At 42.5% G+C, this 21,064-nt stretch overlaps 1 protein-coding gene across 2 annotated transcripts in view; it reads right to left on the bottom strand.

Annotated features, from left to right (window-relative positions):
• Positions 1–21,064, bottom strand: part of SLC9A7 (solute carrier family 9 member A7) — a 121,463-nt gene that overhangs the window by 20,564 nt on the left and 79,835 nt on the right. Inside the window, exons 7-13 of one of the 2 annotated variants that reach the window (XM_080653302.1) lie at positions 20,864–21,005; positions 19,666–19,771; positions 19,366–19,454; positions 19,147–19,260; positions 15,952–16,063; positions 12,218–12,371; positions 3,113–3,172 (exon numbers count right to left, since the gene is read on the bottom strand). In XM_080653302.1, coding sequence (XP_080509428.1) covers positions 3,113–3,172; positions 12,218–12,371; positions 15,952–16,063; positions 19,147–19,260; positions 19,366–19,454; positions 19,666–19,771; positions 20,864–21,005 — 777 coding nt within the window. The remainder of the gene's footprint in view (positions 1–3,112; positions 3,173–12,217; positions 12,372–15,951; positions 16,064–19,146; positions 19,261–19,365; positions 19,455–19,665; positions 19,772–20,863; positions 21,006–21,064) is intronic. The other variant, XM_080653301.1, reaches the window with a different exon arrangement.

Here is a 21,064-nt window from a genome sequence, read left to right as displayed (position 1 = left end):
TTATAGTGAACACCTATATACCCACCACCTAGATTCTACCATTAACATTTTGCTATACTTTATTACATCTCCATCCATCTCTCTATCACCCATCTTATTTTTTGGATGAATTCAAATAAAGTCGCAGGCATCAGTACACTTCCTCTAAATACTTCAGCATGCATATCTCTTAACTTTTTTATCCTGGTGCCGCCACATCTTCCCACAGCAGAGATGACCTGTGAAGTCACATATTTGAGATCAACAAGTGAAGACAGAAAACAAAAGCAAAGTGCCAAAATCCACTTACACCAAATTCATAAAAGCACTATCTTAGCTTAGTAACATAACAACTGTTGCCCTGTGCATCTGTTAATTCTTTATCCCTGTGCCTTCCTGACTCTGACACAGACAGAACGGAGCAATGAAGGAGAAGACAAAGATGCCAGGAAAATTCTCTATCTTCCCTCACTTCCTCCAGTATCACAAAGAACAGGTAGCATTATAAAAGGTAAAGAGAACACAGCTTTCAGCAGGTCTGATTGGAGCTTGAAGAGAAGTGCTGAATGGCCTTGACCAGGGGTGCTATCTGCAGTCCAGTACCAGGGTGCTGACTCCAGTGAGCAGGCAGCAGATGCACAAAGCCCTGTGTATGCATGTGTATGCATGTCTTACTTTTCCTCCTCTCCTCTCCTTCCCTCTTCCCCACCTGTGATGTCCAGCATATTTCTTGAGAAAAGAGACTAATGGAAAAGGGGAATAAAAAACAGCACAGAAGCACTCCACCTGCACAACCAACCTCTGCTCTCTTACTCCAGGCTTGTTAAGCACTAACCCAAGGTGCATGCCCCTGGACAAGGCGGGTATAGAAGAAAAAGTAACAGTTACCCCATATTTTGATGAAGGCAAAGCTTAAACTCACAAGATGAAACCATGGATTCAGCAAATATTTATTAAGTATCTACTATGCCAGGCACTGTTCTAAGCACTTAGTTAAAATCCATAGTGTACCTAGTGTCAGATTTCCTCCCCATGGGCCTGAGGTTTGATGGGACCTTTGTAGTGAATTAGATGGGCTTTGCTGTGTCTATAGGCTGCTTCTAGACAGGAGTTTTTGAGGGATGGAGTCTTGTCCTCCCAACTGGACATTATCCCAGGATTCTGAGCAACAAATCTCACAGAGATTTTTTGATATGAAATCCATCTAATTCAGAGGTCCCAGGACTGTCCACAAAAGTCACACCAGAGCATCAGTGCACCCAAAGTGTCTAATGTACCAAAGTGGTAGAGGTCACCAACTGAATTTCTAGCTGTAATCCTGAACCCTCACCTGTTTGTTTGTTTTTTAATGTATTTTTATTGATCTCAGAGAGGAAGGGAGAGGGAGAGAGAGAAACATCAGTGATGAGAGAGAATCAATGATCGGCTGCTTCCTGCACACCTCCCTACTGGGGATTCAGCCAGCAACCTGGGAATCGAACCTTGACCTCTTGGTTCATAGGTCAACGCTCAACCACTGATACACACCAGCCGGGCTGAATTATCCTTATTTTCTTTTTTTTTTAAATATATTTTATTGATTTTTTACAGAGAGGAAGGAAGAGGGATAGTCAGAAACATCGATGAGAGAGAAACATCGATCAGCTGCCTCTTGCACACCTCCCACTGGGGATGTGCCCGCAACCAAGGTACATGCCCTTGACCGGAATCGAACCCGGGACCCTTCAGTCCGCAGGCCGATGCTCTATCCACTGAGCCAAACCGGTTTTGGCTATCCTTATTTTCAATAAGCATGAGACAAATGTGGAAATCCCACACCAACTGAGAAAATAAGCAATCAAATGGATGTGTTCATTCTGGAATGATTAAATACAAAAAAATGAATAATTTCTCTTCTGGTATAATATGTACATTCTGATTAACTGTCATAAAATGCTGTAAAATTTCAGAAACTTTAGAACTTCTACAATGTAGAAGTTTAGAACTATCTACTTTAATTTGAATGACTGGGGTCCTAAATAATCTGAGAGACATTAGACACGCAACTTCCTACAAAACCTTGAACAACAGATCAGAATCTGAATTCTCTCACATCCCAAATGTAATAATTTGTACTTTCCACTTCCTTCTTAAAAGTGGAAAATTTCAAAGGAGGGAGTTTCCTCTGCAACTTAATCAGTATCTAAGGTCAGATCTCTGAAAATAAACCTGTGTGTGTATTTTAAACAGAAAAAAAGTTCGAACCCAGGAAACTTAAACATGTCAATTAATTGTATGTGTGTCATTACGGCATACATCCAGGGCCTAGTGATATTCCCAAGATCCATGCACCATGGCAGCTATATCTGCTTTCATCGCTGTGCTCAAAGCGTGAAATAATTTCCCAATGCCAAGAACAGAGTTCAAGCTTATTTTACATTTATATTATTGACCAGCACCCAAAATCAGACCAGGAAGAAAGCATGTTGGTTAAAGATGTAGAAAGGAAAGAACATTAAAGTCTTCATTCTGATTGTCCAATATCACCACCCTTAAGCATAATCAAATAAAAAATCTGGATGCACACTGAGCAACAAATTGCATTAGAAGAGCCTTTAATTACCTTCCGGTTTAAAAACACCTGTTTTTTGTACCTTCTTATTCACCATGATAAAGCACAAGTACACAAAAACATACTTAGAAAACTAAAATAGTACTTAATTAAGATGGTGTGAGCCATACGCCAGCCATGGCTGAAATATAAAATTCTAGTTCTCTTTATAAGTTAGAAGCCTTGTTTACTAGAAAATAAGCAGAATTTTGTGGGGGAAGTATGTGTGGCTCTGAAAATGTGCTGCTCTCAACACTAAGGCCGGTTGTACAAGGAGACACTCGCCAGCACTGTTCAAAATGTGGGGTAAGGAGACACAATCTCAGGAACAGATACATCAACCAGCCAAGAGAAAGAGTGGAAAAATGATTAGACTTGACCTGACCTCTTGCCCCTTTGCTGAAAGGCCCAGGGGGTTGGCACACACAAGAAGAAAGAAAGAGACAAATGGCATAAAGAAAAACATCGCATGTTAGCAAGAGGTTAGAAAGAGGGGGGAAGCCAGGCCCAGTTAATTTGTTTCTGAGGATGCCCTTGTGTCACCTGAAGTACTGCCAGTGGTTTTCATTCTGGTCCTCTTCAAAGGGCTCCTCGACGCCAACTCTGGGCAGTAGAAGAAGGGAACATGAGTGTGACAGGGACAATAGGGGAGCCAGGGGCTCTGGGCACATGACCTGGACCACGTCCATCAAAGAATAGATGGTCTCACTTTAAATATAAATCCATACCCTTTCTTACACTATCCCTACTCTCTAAAACCTAGAGAGGCAGAGGGGCTGCTAAATTTACATTTAAAGCAACAATGTTAGGAGCCAGGTCAAATGAGGATCAATTTAGAATGAAGATAAGCCTCTCAAAATATAATGAAATGAAATCAGAGGAATAAATGCAACTCAGGAAATGAATTTCTGCAACTTTTTCAGGAATTCATCTGTTTCATAAAGCAAGACACATCCACACAAAAATAAAAAACAAAGTTGTTACTAAACACATATTTGCAGCATTTACACGTATTTGACAGAAAGAGCAAAAAGCACTATATTATTGAAAACAGCAACAACAGTTAAGAAGACAGGGATGGCCTTTTTTTCTAGATAAGTATTTCACGTTGTCCATGTGTTCAACCTGAAGGTCAGGAACCCAACTTCTGCTCTTCTCTTTACCTTGTGACCTTAGAGCTGGCATTGTCCATTTTCACCTTCCTTAATAATTGCTGGCTTCTTCAGAGTGCACTTAAACTTCACCATTACATGAAGAGCAAGGTTTCACACACTTGGCACTATTGATATTTTGGGTGCTGGCCTCTACCCACCCGTAAGCACTGGGGTGGGTACCCCAGTGCAACCAAAAATGTCTCCAGACATTGCCAAATGTTCCCTGGGGGGAAATTGCCCTCAGTTGAGAACCACTGCATTAGATCATGTATTCCCAATGGGGGGGGGTGATATTGCCCCCAGGGGTGCGAAAATTGGTTCTTGTAGGACAAAAACGTTTTTTAGAGATTACAATGATTTGTACCATAGTACATAAATAAATATATACTAGATCTATGGTATTGAATTTCTTAAAAAGAAAAATAACAGTAGTACTAAAATTTTACTATGGTATTAAAACTGAGGAAAACATTTTTAAAGGCTCCTTGGAGGGGCAATAATAAAAAAAAGGTTGAGAAACACTGTTCTAGACATGCCCAAATCCTCAAGCTACGAATCTCTCCTGAAATATGCAAGTGAGAAGGTGATGCTTCTTTAAGTGTTACTTTTAGTCACACATTCAGACTGTGACTTATCCAGACTATATATATTACTATAGTATTAAAAAATACCAATTCCAGAAAAGCAAGCTAGATTCCATTAATGTAAGATCCACTTGTAATAATAATAGTAATCATAGCAGTAGTGATAACATGATTAGTAATGATAATAGCTAAAATATACTAAATGTTTACCATGTGCCAGATGGCACAGTTAATGAAAAAATTCTCTTATCACATTTATTCATCACCACATTTTGTCCTCACACTATTGTCAACCCCATTTAACCAGCAAAGAAACTGAGTTAAATAAGTTGCCCAAGGTCACAAAGGTAGAAAATGGTGGAACCAAGATTGCGATTGAGTTCTGTTAGATGCCAGAGCCCCAGCTCTTCACCTTCCAGGATGCTGCCTTTGATTACAAAGTGTCATCTTGAAACTCCTTAAAAATATCCAGTTACAAATGCTATTACATAAAGAGCTCAGGGCTTCTCCCAGCCTTTATTCCTTAAGTCACCTTACAAAGAGCTTTATCATAAATTCTGTCTAACAGGATTATAGGGGACAGGGCTTCCTAACTCGTCCTTGAGTGATTGTATTACTACACTCTGAGGTAGGAGGGTTACCTGTTCATTTGACTGCGTGGATGTGCGCCATTCCACCCCCCACCATAATCACCACTTCATGTGTGTGTCACCTAAGCTGGGGGCTCTAAGAAGATAGCCACCATGCCGCCAAAATGCACTCAGGACACATGCAAGGTTTATCTGCTGAAATAATCCTGTGATCATTTTTTTAAGTTGCCAAAATTTTGTCCTCTGTGAATAGCAACACTTGCGTGAGAGACTAAGACAAACATTATGTAGTTTGTACATTTACAGAAAACAATATAAGCGTTTTGCCACCATGTTTTAAAATATTAAAATCACAAAATACCAATTTTAAAAGATAAGTTGGATTTCTGGAAATCAGTGACCTGGCTTTGGACTTGTGGTTATATTCATTTTTACTTTATACACAGACTAGAAATTAGCCATGCTTTAAAATCACAGCTAACTCTTAATTATTTATAATTGAACTCTGAGTCCTACCCTGGGCTTCTGACTTCTGAGCAGGGCCTCTGTCAGCAGCCTGAAGAAGTAAGAAACAAGCAGGTATTGATCTTACTGAGGTTACAGAGATCAAAACACCATGCTGAATTTCAGGGGGTTTCTGAATCACTTTAGAATAAGAATCTGGTTTATATAAATGATTGTGGCCACTAAGTAACATAATAAAGTCACAAGCCAGAAACAAACAACCAGTTTCATTTCCTCATTTTGGAGGGAATTTCTTTTTAGGTAATCTCTGTAAATTCCCGTTTCTATACATATAACATACATATATACATATATACATATATACATATATACATATATACATATATACATATACATATATACATATACATATATACATATATACATATATATATATATATATATATATATATATATATATAGTGCAGTAAAATGACACTGTATTTTCCACCAATGGCATACTTTGCTTCATTATGCTGTCTGGGTAGAGTTAGACAGAAAGAAGGAAATAATAAAGATAGGAGCAAAAGTCAATGAAATGGAAAACCAAAACAATACAGAAAATCAATGAAATAAAAAGCTAGCTCTTTGAAGAGATCAATAAAATTGACCAGCTTCTAGCAAGACAAAGAAAAAAAAAAGAGAGGAGATACAAATTACCAATATCAGGAATTACCAATTACCAAATTACCTATATCAGTGATATCACGGGATAGCACTATAGATCTCATAGACATCAAAAGGATAATGAGGTAATGCTATGAACAACACAAATGTAACTTAGGTGAACCAGACCAATCTCACAAACTACCATAACTTGCCCAATCCTATTATAATAAAAGCCTAATATGCTAAGTGTCCAGTCATCCAAATGTCTGTTCAACCAATCAAAGTGTAATATGCTAATGATATGCTACGGCCACTCAACCACTCGCTATGACATGCACTGACCACCAGGGGGCAGACAGTTGACCTGTAGGTTAGCTTGCTGCTGGGGTCTGGCCGATTGGGACTGAGCGAGATGGGCTGGACACACCCTGGAGCCCTCCCGTGGTCCCTCCCTCACTGGCCAACCTCCTGCATCCCTCCCTGGCCCCAATCGTGCACTGGTGGAGTCCCTCTGCCTGGCCTGCACCCTTTCACAATCCAGGACCCCTTGGGGGATGTCTGAGAGCTGGTTTCGGCCAGACAGCGTAATGACGAGTCGCTATGACACACACTGACCACCGGGGGACAGACACTCAATGCAGGAACTGCCCCCTGGTGGTCAGTGTGCTCCCACAGGGAGAGCGCTGCTCAGCCAGAAGCTGGGCTCATGGCTGGCGAGCGCAGCTGCAGTGGCAGGAGCCTCTCCTGCCTCCGAGGCAATGCTAAGGATGTCCGACTGCAGCTTAGGCCCGCTCCCCATGGGGAGCAGACCTAAGCCATCAGTCAGACATCCCCTGAGGGCTCCCAGACTGCGAGAGGATGCAGGCTGGGCTGAGGGCACCCCCCACCCCGAGTGCACAAATCATGCATCGGGCCTTTAGTATGAAATAATCTTAATAGCCATATAACTATTAAAGATATTGGCTTCATTATTTATTTTTCTAAATATGTTTTAATTGATTTCAGAGATAAGAAGGGAGAGGAAGAGAGAGATAGAAACATCAATAATGAGAACCACTGATCGGCTGCCTCCTGCAATGCCCTCTGCTGGGGATTGAATCCGCACCCTGGGCATGTGTCCTGACCAGGAATCAAACTGTGACCTTCTAGTATATAGGTCAACGCTCAATCACTGAACCCCACTGGCTAGGCTGGCTTCATAATTTAAAAACCCTGGGAAAAAAGTCTGTAGGACCAGATGGTTTTACTGAAGAATTCCATAAAACTTTCAAGAAGAATTAACACCACTTCTACACAATCTCTTCCAGAAAACAGAAGAGTAGGGAACATGTTCCAACTTATTTTGTGATGCCAGATTACACTGATACCAAAAACAGACACAGGCAGTATGAAAGAAGAAAACTACAGACCAATATGCCTCATGAACTCAGACACAAAATTCCTTAACAAAATATTAGCTAATAGCATTCAGCAATATTTATACAATTTACACACCACAACCAAGTGGGATTTACTTTAGAGAAGTGAGGCTGATTTGATATTTAAAAATTAATCAATGTAACCCACCATATTAACAGGCTAACCAAGAAAAACAATATGATCATATCAATTTATACAGAAAAAGCACTTGATAAAATTAAACATCTGTGTGTGATTTTTAAAATCTCAGAAAACTAGCAATAGATATAAACTTCCTCAACTTGATGACGAACATCTTAAAAAACCCTACAGATAACATCATACTTATTGGTGAAAGACAGAATGCATTCCCCTTAAGATCAGGAACAAGGCAAGGATGTCCACTCACATCACTCTTATGCAACATAGCACTGAATGTCCTAGCCAGATCAATAAATCAATGAAAGAAAATAAAAGGCACACTGGTTGGGAAAGAGAAATAAAGCCGTCTCTATCTGCAAATGACACGATGGCCTACATAGAAAATCTCAAAGACTCTACAAAAAAAAAAAAAAAACCCAAAACAAAACAAAACCCTCCTAGAACTAATATCTAAGATTGGCAAGGTCACAGGATATCAGATCAACACACAAAAACCAACTGTATTTCTATATCTTTGCAATGAACACATGGAAACGGAAAATAAGGTTGAATAATCTTTTCAATTGCTCAAAAAGAAGAAATAATTAGATGTAAATCTAACAAAACATGTGCAGGCATTGTATACTGAAAACTATAAAATACTGATGAAAGAAATAAGAGAAAATCTAAATAAATAGAGAAAAATACCATGATCATAGATTCAAAGACTCAACAGAGTAAAGGTGTCAATTCTTCCCAAATTGATATACAGGTTTAACACAATTCCTATCCAAATCCCAGCAAGATTTTAAAAAAGATATAGACAAGCTTATTCTAAAATGTATATGGAAAGGAACTAAAATAGCTATAATTGTTTAAAAAATAATAAAGTGGAAGGACTCACTCTACCAGATGCTAAGTCTTATTATCTATATATATATAAAAGCCTAAGCGACCAGCCGACCAGCCAGTAGCTATGACGTGCACTGACCACCAGGGGACAGACGCTCAATGCAGGAGCGGAAACCACAGGCATGGAAACATGGAACAGACTGATGAATCTCAGAGGGAAGGGGGGAAGGGGGAGCGTGGGAAGAGATTAACCAAAGATCTTATATGCATACTAGAGGCCCAGTGCATGAATCCATGCACCGGTGGGGTCCCTCAGCCTGGCCTGCGGGGATCAGGCCAAAACTGGCTCTCCAACATCCCCCGAGGGGTCCTGGACTGCGAGAGGGCGCAGGCCAGGCCGAGGGACCCCACTGGTGTATGAATCTGTACACTGGGCCTCTAGTATAACTATAGTTATCAGGACAGTGTGGTACAGGTGGAGAGATAGACACATGAGTCTATGGAGCAGAAAAGAAACAAACCCACATGCATGCAGCCAACTGATGTTTGGCAAAGGATCAATAATAATTCAATGGAGTAAGGATAGTTGTTGTTTTTTTAAGTGTGCTGACAACTGGATAGCAAGTCAGATAAAATAAAACCTCGATCTAAACCTCACTTCTTATATAAAAACTAGAGGCCCGATGCATGAAATTCGTGCAAGGGGCTCAGCCCCTGCTGCCTCCGTGGCTGCCTCTACCTCAGCCCCCTCTGCCACAGTGGCTGCCTCTGCCTCGGCCCCCTCTGCCGCCTCTACCTCGGCCCCCACCCGCTGCCGTGGCACCTCTGCCTTGGCCCCCACTGTCGCAGCTTCATCCAGAAGGTCGTCTGGAAGCACGTCTGGTCTAATTAGCATATGACACTTCCATTATTATAGATTAAGTCAAAATGGATCACAGACTTAAATGTAAAGAGTAAAAGCAAAACACTTTTAGAAGATAATACAGAAAGGAATCTTGGAGATCTAGGGCTTGATGAAGAGTCCTTAGACATGACATCAAGGGCACAATCCATAAAAGAAAAAATGACAAAGTGCCTTCATCAAAATTAACATCCTCTCTATGGAAGACACTTTTAAAAGGATGAAAAGACAAGCTACAGCCTAGGAGAAAATGTTTGCAAACTACACATCTAGACTAGTATCTAGAATAAATAAAATACTTAAACAGATATTTTACCATAAAAGATGTATGAATGGCAAAGAAGCACCCAAAGAGATGTTCAATGTTATTAGCCATGAGAGAAATGCAAATTAAGACCACAATGACGTGTCCCACATACCTATTAGAACAGCTGAATTGAAAAAAAAATGTGATAACACCAAATGCTGGCAAGGATGTAGGGAAATGATCTCTCATACACACAGTCATGCACATAGTCATCTCTGACCCGTTGCTATGTGCTAGTACATGTTCTGAGTGCAATCCGATTATTACATTATATTAATACATTTACTGCTGTGTGCCTCAGCGAAAGCTGCCCACGCTCTCAGCTCTGGGTAGGGCTGTTTTCATGTCCCATTTCTTTTAAAAAAATATGTATTTTATTGATTTTTTACAGAGAGGAAGGGAGAGGAAGAGAGAGTTAGAAACATCGATGAGAGAGAAACATCGATCAGCTGCCTCCTGCACACCCCCTACTGGGGATGTGCCCGCAACCAAGGTACATGCCCTTGACCGGAATCGAACCTGAGACCCTTCAGTCCGCAGGCCGACGCTCTATCCACTGAGCCAAACCAGTTAGGGCTCATGTCCCATTTCTTGAACAGGGTTATGAGAAGTGCAAAATGTCACAAGTCAACTCTCTACTCTCAGTGGAAAATGATTTGATCCTGTGTATGTTGGAGGAGGCAAAAAAGGACTTATAAAATAGCATTAAAAAATTCAGTCAGCCTCTGAGCTTCCAGGGTAACTACTGGGTGACCAAATAGGAGCAGGGAGTTATCTCAGCGGTCACTGAATGCAGAGATTCCCAACTGTGTGTAGGATAACCCTCCTTTCTGGTTCTTAATCTGCTACACAGAACAAAGATGTCTCAAGTTTCAAGCCAGAAATCTGTAAATTTTCTTCTCTGGATTTATATTACCACAGATGAACTGTTTTCCTTAACATAACTCTTGAGATTCATGCCAAGAAACTGAAATTCTAATAATGCCAAATTTTACAACATAAAAAAAAGACCCTAACACAGCAAGCCTTCTTACAGGCAGTCACAGCACTATAGTAGTTAAGAGTGTGGGCTCTGTGGCCTGGATTCATATCCCAACTCGTCCACTTCAAGCTTTGTGACGTTGGACAAATTATTGCTCTGTGCCTCGGCGTCCCCAACTCTAAAACGAAGACAATAGAGGTAGCTCCCTTATAGGGATGTTATGAGAATTACCTTAATATACATGTGGCATCTTAAACGCCACCAGCAGCACGTGTTAGCTATTAAGTGACTATCACTGATAAGCCCCACATAGATTCTGCAGATCCCCACTCTGAGGCGGAGACATGCCAGCCCCAAAATGGTAGAACTGGCAGTGGCCAAACCCCTGCCTGCCATCACTAGGAAAGTCCCCAATGGGGGAGACTATTCTCTCGAATTCCAGTTTTCTCCCTAACTCCAAGGATGACTGCGAGGTCCTTTTCTCTCCTCTGAGCTGGGCATGCTTGGCAGCTGTCAGCCATGTACTCCACATTCTAGAGAAGGAAACTCAAACTAAAAGCCAGCAGAGAATGGAAAAAGCATTGCCGCCTTGTGGCTTTGCTGAGCATGCTTCACGCCTCTGCACTACCCAAGTGTCACCCTCTGCAGACCCAAAACTGAGGCGGGTGACGAGAGCACCTCCAATGATGGGGGGTGCTCACTTAGAGCTGAAGGCTCCCTGGGGGAAATCTGACAATGCGCTTTGATTTACTGTTGAGAGAAACTCAGGTCCAAAGACATGAGGGACTTGCATTAAACCAGAGCCAGAGTTGGGCTGCAGGTCTCTTATTCCCTGTTCCTACGTCCTCATTACCATAGGGCCGTGGTCGGCAAACTGCGGCTCGCGAGCCGCACCGCGGTTTGCCACTCTGTTGACTAATGAGTTTGCTGACCACTGGGATAGGGGCTTAATCACAAGGAACAACAACAGCCTGTAATTATTGGAATCGAGAGTCTAGGTCAGTGGTCGGCAAACTCATTAGTCAACAGAGCGGCTCGCGAGCCACAGTTTGCCGACCACTGCCATAGGGTGTTGGAGCTCACCAGCCACGTTTGGAGTTTACATGCTCTTTTAAAAAAGCAAACTCAGGTCAGTGCCCCTTCGTTCTGACACAGCAGCAAATCCACAGGCAGGCGACATCCATGAGGCTGCAACAGATGAGGGTTCTGCAGGAAATGTCACCTCTTTTGTGCACTCAAGCAAAAAGAGACACAGCAGTTTCCTCCTAAAACAAAACTCTAATTGGGAATGTCAAAACCTAATTGTGAAATACCAGACGTTGCCAACAGCAATGTCTATTCTCTCTGCTGCCGCTTTAAGACTTTTTGGATTCTTGCCCTAATGTCACTGCTCTAGAAGGTCCAGGTGTTTCTCATTCCTTGTGTTTTTACACCAACGAAATTTTTAATGACAACATTTTTTTTCTCCCGGAACATTCAATACTCTGAATTTTTATGGTTTTTCCGTTTTAATCGCTCTCAAAAACAAAATTAAAAACTGTAGAAACCTTCCAGGCGCTAAGCTAAAGCACATCCTGCATGCCCAGAGTGGTGCAGACACAAAACTGGCCTCGGTTTCAAACCAACCTTATATTAAGCCAAGACAACATGGGTGTTGTGCCTCCGCCAACGATCCAGACAGTGAAGAAGACAATGAGGAGGGTGGTCGTGAACATCATCTGGCGAGCATAGGATGCTGTGTCTCGGATGGCCAGTGCAAACGCCATTGCTCCCCTGAGGCCTGCAGGGACCAAAGAGGAAGATCTCCTGGTTATAAGGACACATGACAGCGTGACCTCAAATCCACTGCTGTCTCTCGGGACTCATAAACCATATCCACTCGTATTTCCGGAGCCAAGCTGTTTTATTCAGAAAGAAGAATCTTAAAGGAATATCATTTTCTCCTATTTGAAGTTTTCTTTTGCAAAATGTCCAAATGCAATGATAAAAACATTGCACTAGCCTGGCTGGTGTGGCTCAGTGGTTGAGCGTCAACCCATGAACCAGGAGGTCACAGTTTGATTTCCAGTCAGAGCACATGCCCGGGTTGTGGGCTCAATCCTGGTACGGAGCAAGGCAGCCAATCAATGATTCTCTCTCATCATTGATGTTTCTTTCTCTCTCTCTCTCTTTCTCTCCCTCTCTCTCTCTCTCTCTCTCTCTCCCTTCTTCTCTCTGAAATCAATAAAAACATATTTAAAAGAAATACTGCAGTAGTTTGTATAGCACATTTTAGAATAAACTCTTGCATTGATGAAATAATTCTCCTGCTAATAATATAAACTAAAAAGAAATGTAAATAAGAAATAATTTAAGCTCTCCAAGTCTGTGATCTAAGCATGACCAATGCACTACACAGTCATAAACATCAGAAACATGCTAGATATGACTATGTCAAATTTGTATTTGTGGTTCATGAACTATGAACCACAAAACAGTTCAGCATTTCCCTAGCAAGGCCACACAGAGAAGTAACCATATAACCTGATCTACATCAGGGGTTGGGAACTTTTTCTGCAAAAGGTGACAAATATTTTATGCTTTGCAGACTGCAAGGAAAAAAAATAAGGCTGTCATGTAGGTCATTATATAAAAGAGAGAAAACAAATTTTAACAAAATTTGATTGACGAAAACTAAGAATATAATAATAATGAGTACAATTCATTCTAATACAGGTCTACTACTGAAAAGAAAGGAATTCTTTGGGGGTGACTATTTGGGGTTCAAAGTTATAAACATTCACCTGTGAAAACCATTCTGAGCCCTCTGGGTATATGAACACAGGCAACACACAGATTTGGCCCAGGCACCAGTTTGCTAACCCTGATAGTCTACATTAACGGGTATGAAGATTAAGCACCAACATTTTAATGTTTATCTTTCTAAGTTCTTTTGTTCCTTCCCCATACCATGCTCATAATTTGTTCTATAGTTCAGACTGACTCCATGGTCTTTAACACATACAGTATTTAGTATAAATTCCTATTCACCATGAGCAAGATTGTGTGACTATGAGAATGAAAGTTATGCCCACTGTATCTGTGTAGATTTTCCCACTTTTCCAATCTTTTCACAATTAATCTGAGAACTTCACTACAATTTACTAAAAAAGAGTGACTCCACAAAAGTTACATAAAAAAACTGAGCAAGGTTAGTATTTTCTATTAATCTGTGCTAGTGAAATATTTATACAAACCTATGTTGCCCTACAAGTCAGTTATGTCATTGATCAATCGATCAATATTTAAGCCTCTAAAGAGATGTTATCTCAAAGAAGAAAACTTGGAGGATCAGAAAGAGACAATGTGTGCTATATTTTTCTTACTTTTATTAGGTAAACATTGTAAGCAATATGAAAGTGAAACCTCAGGTAGGTCATGGCCTTGAAGAGTGAGTCCGCCCAGCAGAAACTAATTTTTATAGGAGATATCTTTAAACAGTGCTGTGTACTTCTCAGCCTTTTAGTACAGAAGGTAAAGAACATACTTTAAGTTTATCTAGGTGACTGAGTTATGTCCAGTTCATTTTTTTCTTTCTACCACCACCTTCCTAATATGTGAGGAGCATCTTGTCACTGTCCTCCTCAGAAACCTCTAATGTTTCCCAGATCCTAAATAAACCCAAAGTGGCACAGCATTGCAGCTTCTCCGTGGTCCTCCAAGTGTGGTCCTCAAACCAGCAGCAGCAGAGCACATGATAGGAATTTAAATTCTTTTTTTTAAAAAATATATTTTATTGATTTTTTACAGAGAGGAAGGAAGAAGGATAGTCAGAAACATCGATGAGAGAGAAACATCGATCAGCTGCCTCTTGCACACCTCCTACTGGGGATGTGCCCGCAACCAAGGTACATGCCCTTGACCGGAATCGAACCCGGGACCCTTCAGTCCGCAGGCCGATGCTCTATCCACTGAGCCAAACCGGTTTTGGTAGGAATTTAAATTCTTGAGGCCGCTCTGTACCCTCTGCTTTAACCAACCCAACAGGTGATTCCAATGCGATCTAAAGGTTCATACCACTTTACATGTAATTTTCCTTTCCAACCTCACCTCCTTTCTGCATTACCCCATGTGTCTTACGTTTCTTGCCTTTCCAACCTGCTGCCTCCTGAAATCCATTTCTTCCAAGCTCAATTCAAAGGTTACCCCTTTGTGAAGATGGCCCTGGCCCCTCCTCCCCTCCTCATTTATTCCATACCTCTTTTGTGCAATTCACCCCCTTCTCTGCAGAGAAAACACGTTGTACATGTGTCTCCCCCCGACCCCCAGTAGACTGTGAGCTCCTTGCAGGAGGCTGGTTTCTGTATCCTCCACAACCTAAAACTCTGGCTTATAAAAAGAGAACGCTCAGTAAATGTTTGTCAGAGTGAAAGGAAATCATTATCGCAGGCTGTACATTTAAGGGCAGATGCAAATGAATCCTAGACAGTGACTGCTTTGCTGAACAGGGCTAGTTGGTGTGGTTTCAGTATGACTCTCTGAGGCCCCCAAGAACCACTGCATGGCGTTAAAGGGCAGCTACTCACTTTGCCTCCTGTACAGCCCTTCCCTACCCCCCACACAAGACAGAAGTAACCTTAAAGGTCACACTAGCCGTTTGCGCTACCATTTCCTTCCTGTGCTCTGCAGAAATGCTCTAACTTGGGTCTCATTTATCAGCTCTGATGCTTACTACCATCTACTCATGCCAATTGTTCTCTCCTTCCTTTATTGCCACATAGTTCCTTATTGTCCTTTATCTTCTCAGTGGCTTCTCCATATTGCCTAGCTTCATAGTGAAGAGGGGGCATCTGGGAGACAGTGTGAATGAGCTGTTGCTTTCCAGTTTGAGGTTCATCTTTCTTAAGAGTGTATTTTATTTCTTTTGCTCCATAGAAAGTCATAGTTAGGAGGAACTTCAGTTCAATTTCATTATTTTACAAGAGAGGGTACTGCAACTGGGGTGGAGATGTTGAGTGACATGGCCCACATTCTTTCTCATTAAACACCTATTTTACTTATAATTTTAGATCTGGAGCCCTTCTTGCAGATTAAGGGTTATGAACAATCCACTAGAGAACAAATAAGCACTTTCAATATCGCCCTTTGGGTGATAGAGATGAAATAAAGATGCAAATATTTTAGGGGATAATGTTCACATTTGGTGGTAGAATTTGCAGCATAAATATTAAGTCAGTTTACCATGTACACCTGTCTACTCAGCACCCCAGGGAATACAAAAGACCCAGAAACTTTAATTTTTCTCCTTTTATGAACCTTGTCAATACTTTAATGCTGCCTGCGTTGTAACACCCATTTTCTTTACCTTTATACCGTCTTACCTGAGAACATCATCATGTGTTGAAAATTCCAGCCAATCTTATGTCTTCTGCCCAAGTTGAGAAAGAAGGAGAGTGGGTAGATATGTGCAGCTCTGCCCAGAAAGATGGCAACCTGGGCACCAGGTGGAGGTTAAGGGTTCAACAGGTTTCCAGAATGCCACCATCACCACCTCTGGTTGAACAGAGAATGTCAGGAATACCATGACATCTCATTATGATCAGGAGAATTGCACAAAGAAGCCAGGCTGTCTAGTTTCCCTCAAACAAGTCTCAAAAACAAGTGGTATTCAATTGACCAACTTTCCCAACCTCCTGTCCCACTGAGGTCATTCCTAGCACATTAAATGCACCATTGCAAATTCCTGATTTAATTATGCTGCTATGATCAATACAGTCTATCTTAAAATGAGTCCAGAAATAAGCTAAGATCCCATGAAAGGGGTGGGGAGCTGAGAGAGGCAAACAGTGTGTTGGGGTCTTTTGGAAGAAAAACCACAAGAAGAAAGAATTACTAACCTCTGAGTCAAACTATGAAGACAAAGTTTGCTGGGTAAGCTCATAAGCTGTGGTTGGAAGTAAACACCAGGGCCTTGAATGACCAGGAAGATCTACCGACAAGGGGTGGGGAAACTTGAAGCATTCATAATCCTAAGACAGCCCTAGCTGGTTGCTCCGCGGTTAGAGTGTCAGCCCGCAGACTGAAAGGTCTCGAGTTCGATTCCAGTCAAGGGCATGTACCTCGGTTGCAGGCTCGATCCCTGGCCCCGGTTGGGGTTGGGACACGTGCAGGATGCAACTAATTGATGTGTCTCTCTCTCCCTTCTGCTCTCTAAAAATCAAAGGAAAAAATATCCTTGGGTGAGGATTAACAAAAGAACAACAGAAAACCCCACATACTAAGACACATTCATGTTCCCCACAAGAATCAACCTGGGAAGACTCTCGCACTTCGGTGGCTGAAATGTCTTTCAGAGATATGAGAAATGGAAAACGAAGTGTGGAAGAGGAACTGTACTGTGGAAACCGAAGAATTCAGGGAAACCAGTCATTCGTCACTTGCTGAATTTAGAACAGAGCCCAACAGAGAGCTCAACAGAGAGTGCACACAGCCCTCGTCACAGAAGGAAAGCACCGTGGGAGACAGAGGAACAGGGAGCTTCCGTTTCGGCAAAGCACCAGCAGCCACAGCTGCAGCTGTTTCAGACACAAGCACGGGCAGAACTATCTTCTGCCTTCCCCAGGGTAAAGCGCTGACTAAAAATTTTCGTCTTGTATCTTTCTTTTGTGTTTTGTTTTTAACAAAAGGGAAACGGATCGTGCTTATAAAGCCCATTCTGCTCCAGAAGCCATGCAGAAGTCCTCCGTGGTAAGCAGCCTTCAGGATTCACAGAGGACCTGGCTGGCCCTCCTCCAGGGTCCTCATCTGTAAACAAGGGCTGGGCTCGCACTATCTCTCACAGGATGCCGTGCTAGGAATACAAATCAAAATGACATGCAAGGTCTTTCCTCATCAAGAAAAACAACACTGACCCCTCAGACTTCTAGCTGTTGAATTTTTTTAAAAATATTGATTTCAGAGAGGAAAGGAGAGGGAAAGATAGAAACATCAACGATGAGAGAGAATCAATGATCATTTGCTCCTGCACGCCCCCTACTGGGGGTCAAGCCCGCAACCTGGGCATATGCCCTGATGGGGAATCAAACTGGGTCCTCCTGATTCATGGGTCGATGCTCAACCACGGAGCTACACAGGCTGGGCTAGCTGTTCGTTTTTGGACAGTCAATCCAAGAAATGAACCCCAATGGAAGCAGATAACATTCTAAGTGCAAGTATTCTGGTGTGGCATTAGACCAGCCGTGGGCAAACTACGGCCCGTGGGCCGGATCCGGCTGTTCTATCCGGTTCTCTTGCTCTCCCCTCCACTCCTTTACTTTGAATTTATATTAGTTCACACAAACACTCCATCCATGCTTTTGTTCCGGCCCTCCGGTCCAGTTTAAGAACCCATTGTGGCCCTGGAGTCAAAAAGTTTGCCCACCCCTGCATTAGACCATCACTGCCATCTAGCTGAGTGCTGAGTATCACTTATTCCTGCACCAGAAATAAAAACTGAGAAGAGAAAAAAAAGGCTTCTTTCTTGACAGCATCCCAAGACCTAAGGCTACCCATGAGGCCTTGGAAAAAGCAAAAGTGAATGGCCAGCAATAGAGAACTCCTGCTCAGGATTTGAAAGTCCAGGCTGAGCTGGATTGCTACAGTTCCAAGCCTCAGAAAAGTTCATTTGAATGAAAACAACAGGATCTGAGGCCAAGTGAGAAAAGCCCTCAGCTGTTGATCGACTGCTAGGTATTCACATCCCTCCTCACTTGAGAGAAGCTAACTCTCAAAACCGTGTCTCTCTTCCAAAAAGACTGCGCTCCCAGTAGGACTAAATGAAGGAACCCAGTGTTTTTCCATTTGATCTTTCCTTCCTCTCCCTTTTCTCTTTCTGGGGAAAAAAAAAAAGTTTTTTCCACGAGGATATGTTAAGCTTGGGTAAAAGCGTGCTTATTGCCTACAAGCTTCCCTGAGCTGCCAGCGAGGGCTGCCGTACCGGTGTGCAGTCAAGAGCAAGAGTAACAACCTTCAGGTTTTCCAAATGGGGAACTTCCCGGATTGGAATTCACTTGGCAAAGAAATAAAAATAGTTCTGGGGACAGACATGGTTGCCTACTGTTAGATCTGCTAACAAGGGCTCTTTACAAAACAAACTGCTGCCTGCCAAGCACCAGCGTAACAGAAAGGCCATCTTACACAGAAAATGCAGAAATCCATGCCAGTGCTTTGAATCAAACACATTCAGCTTTATGAACCTCGTAAGCCTTCTTTTTTCTCATCATAAAAATACCATGAACTCACACTGGCTCAGCCACCCACCCTGAACAGAAATTATCACTATAGCTTTCTAGACGTCTCTATCTAGAACAGCCTTGGGCAAACTACGGCCCGCGGGCCAGATCCGGCTGTTCTATCCGGTTCTCTTGCTCTCCCCTCCGCTCCTTTACTTTGAATTTATATTAGTTCACACAAACACTCCATCCATGCTTTTGTTCTGGCCCTCCGGTCCAGTTTAAGAACCCATTGTGGCCCTCGAGTCAAAAAGTTTGCTCACCCCTGGTCTAGAAAATAGTGGAACCCGGGGAAAAAAAGGATACAAAAGCTCCAATGATGAAAATGGGGCTGAAAACGTGCTTCTGGAAGGTAAACAGTGCCAGGCCCATGTAGGAGAAGATGAAATTCTCTGCCAAGAAGTGTAACACCTCAAAGAGCTGCAGGGAGAGGAAAAGGAAGCATTAAACCTGCGGCTCCCCCCGCCCCCCGCCCCGCCCCTTGTAGTCACAGGTAACTTGTGAGGACCCAGGCCTTTGGCTCACCTGCTTCGTTCGACTTCTGGATTCCACCGACAGATTGTTGTAGGTGTAATGGGCTTGTGTGATTCCACAGAAAAGGACAGCTACAACACCTAGCGTGAGAGGTTTTTGGGTTTTTTGTGGTTGTCGTTTTTTTTTTTAAAGCAAAGGAATAAAAGGCAGCAGGAAAAATCCCCGGTGAAACAGAAAGATAGGCAAGCCCAGCATCCCCAAGCCGCTGCTATTTAAGAATTCTTCCCTCCCTCCCGTCAAGCTCCCAGAGACGGTGAGGGAAATGGTGGCCCAAGCATAGAGAAAACCCACCTGTAAACCCACAGGCTTCTGCCAAGAGGAAGGTGCTCCAGGACATCAGGAAGAACAGCGCCGTCTCCAGCAGGGGGAAGCAGTGCAGCTTGGTAAACTTGGTCACGTCAGCCCCTGTCAAGGAACTCATCTCCAGGAACAAGTACCAGAGTCACCAAGAACCACATTCTATTAGCCCAGGATCCTCTTCCTAAGGACCATCCTTTCCCCTCAACTCTTCTTTTGGGATCCCAAAGGGGCTGCTTGCTTTTTAAGGGGATAAAAATCAAGCTTTCCAGTAGAATAGAGGTTACCAAGGGCTGGGAAAGGGGGAGGATAGTGTTTAATGAGTACACAGTTTCTGTTTGGAATGATGAAAAAGTTCTGGAAGTAGATAGTGGGGATAGTTACACAACATTGTGGTTGTACTTAATGTCACTGAAATGTACACTTAAAGTAGTTATAAGGGCAAATTTTATATTATATACATTTTACCACAATTTTTAAAAAAATGAGTAATGTCAAATCCCAAACACCGAGTTGTACACTTAAAAGGGTGAATTGCACAGTGTGAATTTTATCTCAATAAAGCGGTTTTTGTTTTTAAATTAAGCTTTCTAAAGAAACTAGAAATGTGTTTTCTGTGCCCCTCGCAATGCCTATGGTTCTGAAAGGCACAGTCATGGCCTGAGGTGTCTGTCAGGTTAGACCTGACAGTGGCGGGATTGCCTAGGGAAGGCTTGGGAAGATGAGGCTATGGGACCTTGACCTCTGCAGGACAGAGGTAGGCCTAGAGTTACACCACAAACATTTCCTCATACCCTTAGCTAGGCGCTCAACTGTCATATGTTTGTTATTGATTTCACAGAGAGGAAGGGAGAGGGAGAAGACTGTTAGAAATATCAATGATAAGAGAATCATTGATCAGCTGCCTCCTGCACGCCCCCTACTGGGAATCAAGCCCACAACCCGGGCATGTGCCCTGACTGGGAATTGAACCCTGACTTCCTGGTTCATGGATCAATGCTCAACCACTGAGCCATGCCAGCCGGGCTCAACTGTCATGTTTTACCAAAGTGACATTTCAGGAGCCCCCAAACCCCATTGGAACAATAGACTTAAGATTCATTTCTGAAAGGAAGAACTGACAACTTTCTTTTTGCAAGTGTAGTATCACACAGTCATACCCAGGCAGGGGCAGAAAGTACAAAAAGGATATTAGAGCGGTCACCACACCAGTCACAGCTCCCATGGTAAAAGAGCCACTAAATATACCTAGAAAAATGCCAACTGACTTAAAAAAGGCAGCAGCATCAAAGGCGTGAGTATTCAGCCCTGCTGGCTGGTAGGCAACAATAGACCTGGAGTTTAAAAAGAAGAAAACGTTTTAAAAGAGCTGGCTTTACACCATGGCACCAAA

This window comes from Plecotus auritus (assembly GCF_963455305.1).
Source record: "Plecotus auritus genome assembly, chromosome: X".
Classification (NCBI taxonomy): domain Eukaryota; kingdom Metazoa; phylum Chordata; class Mammalia; order Chiroptera; family Vespertilionidae; genus Plecotus; species Plecotus auritus.
This window is presented reverse-complemented; position numbering and strand designations above follow the sequence as displayed.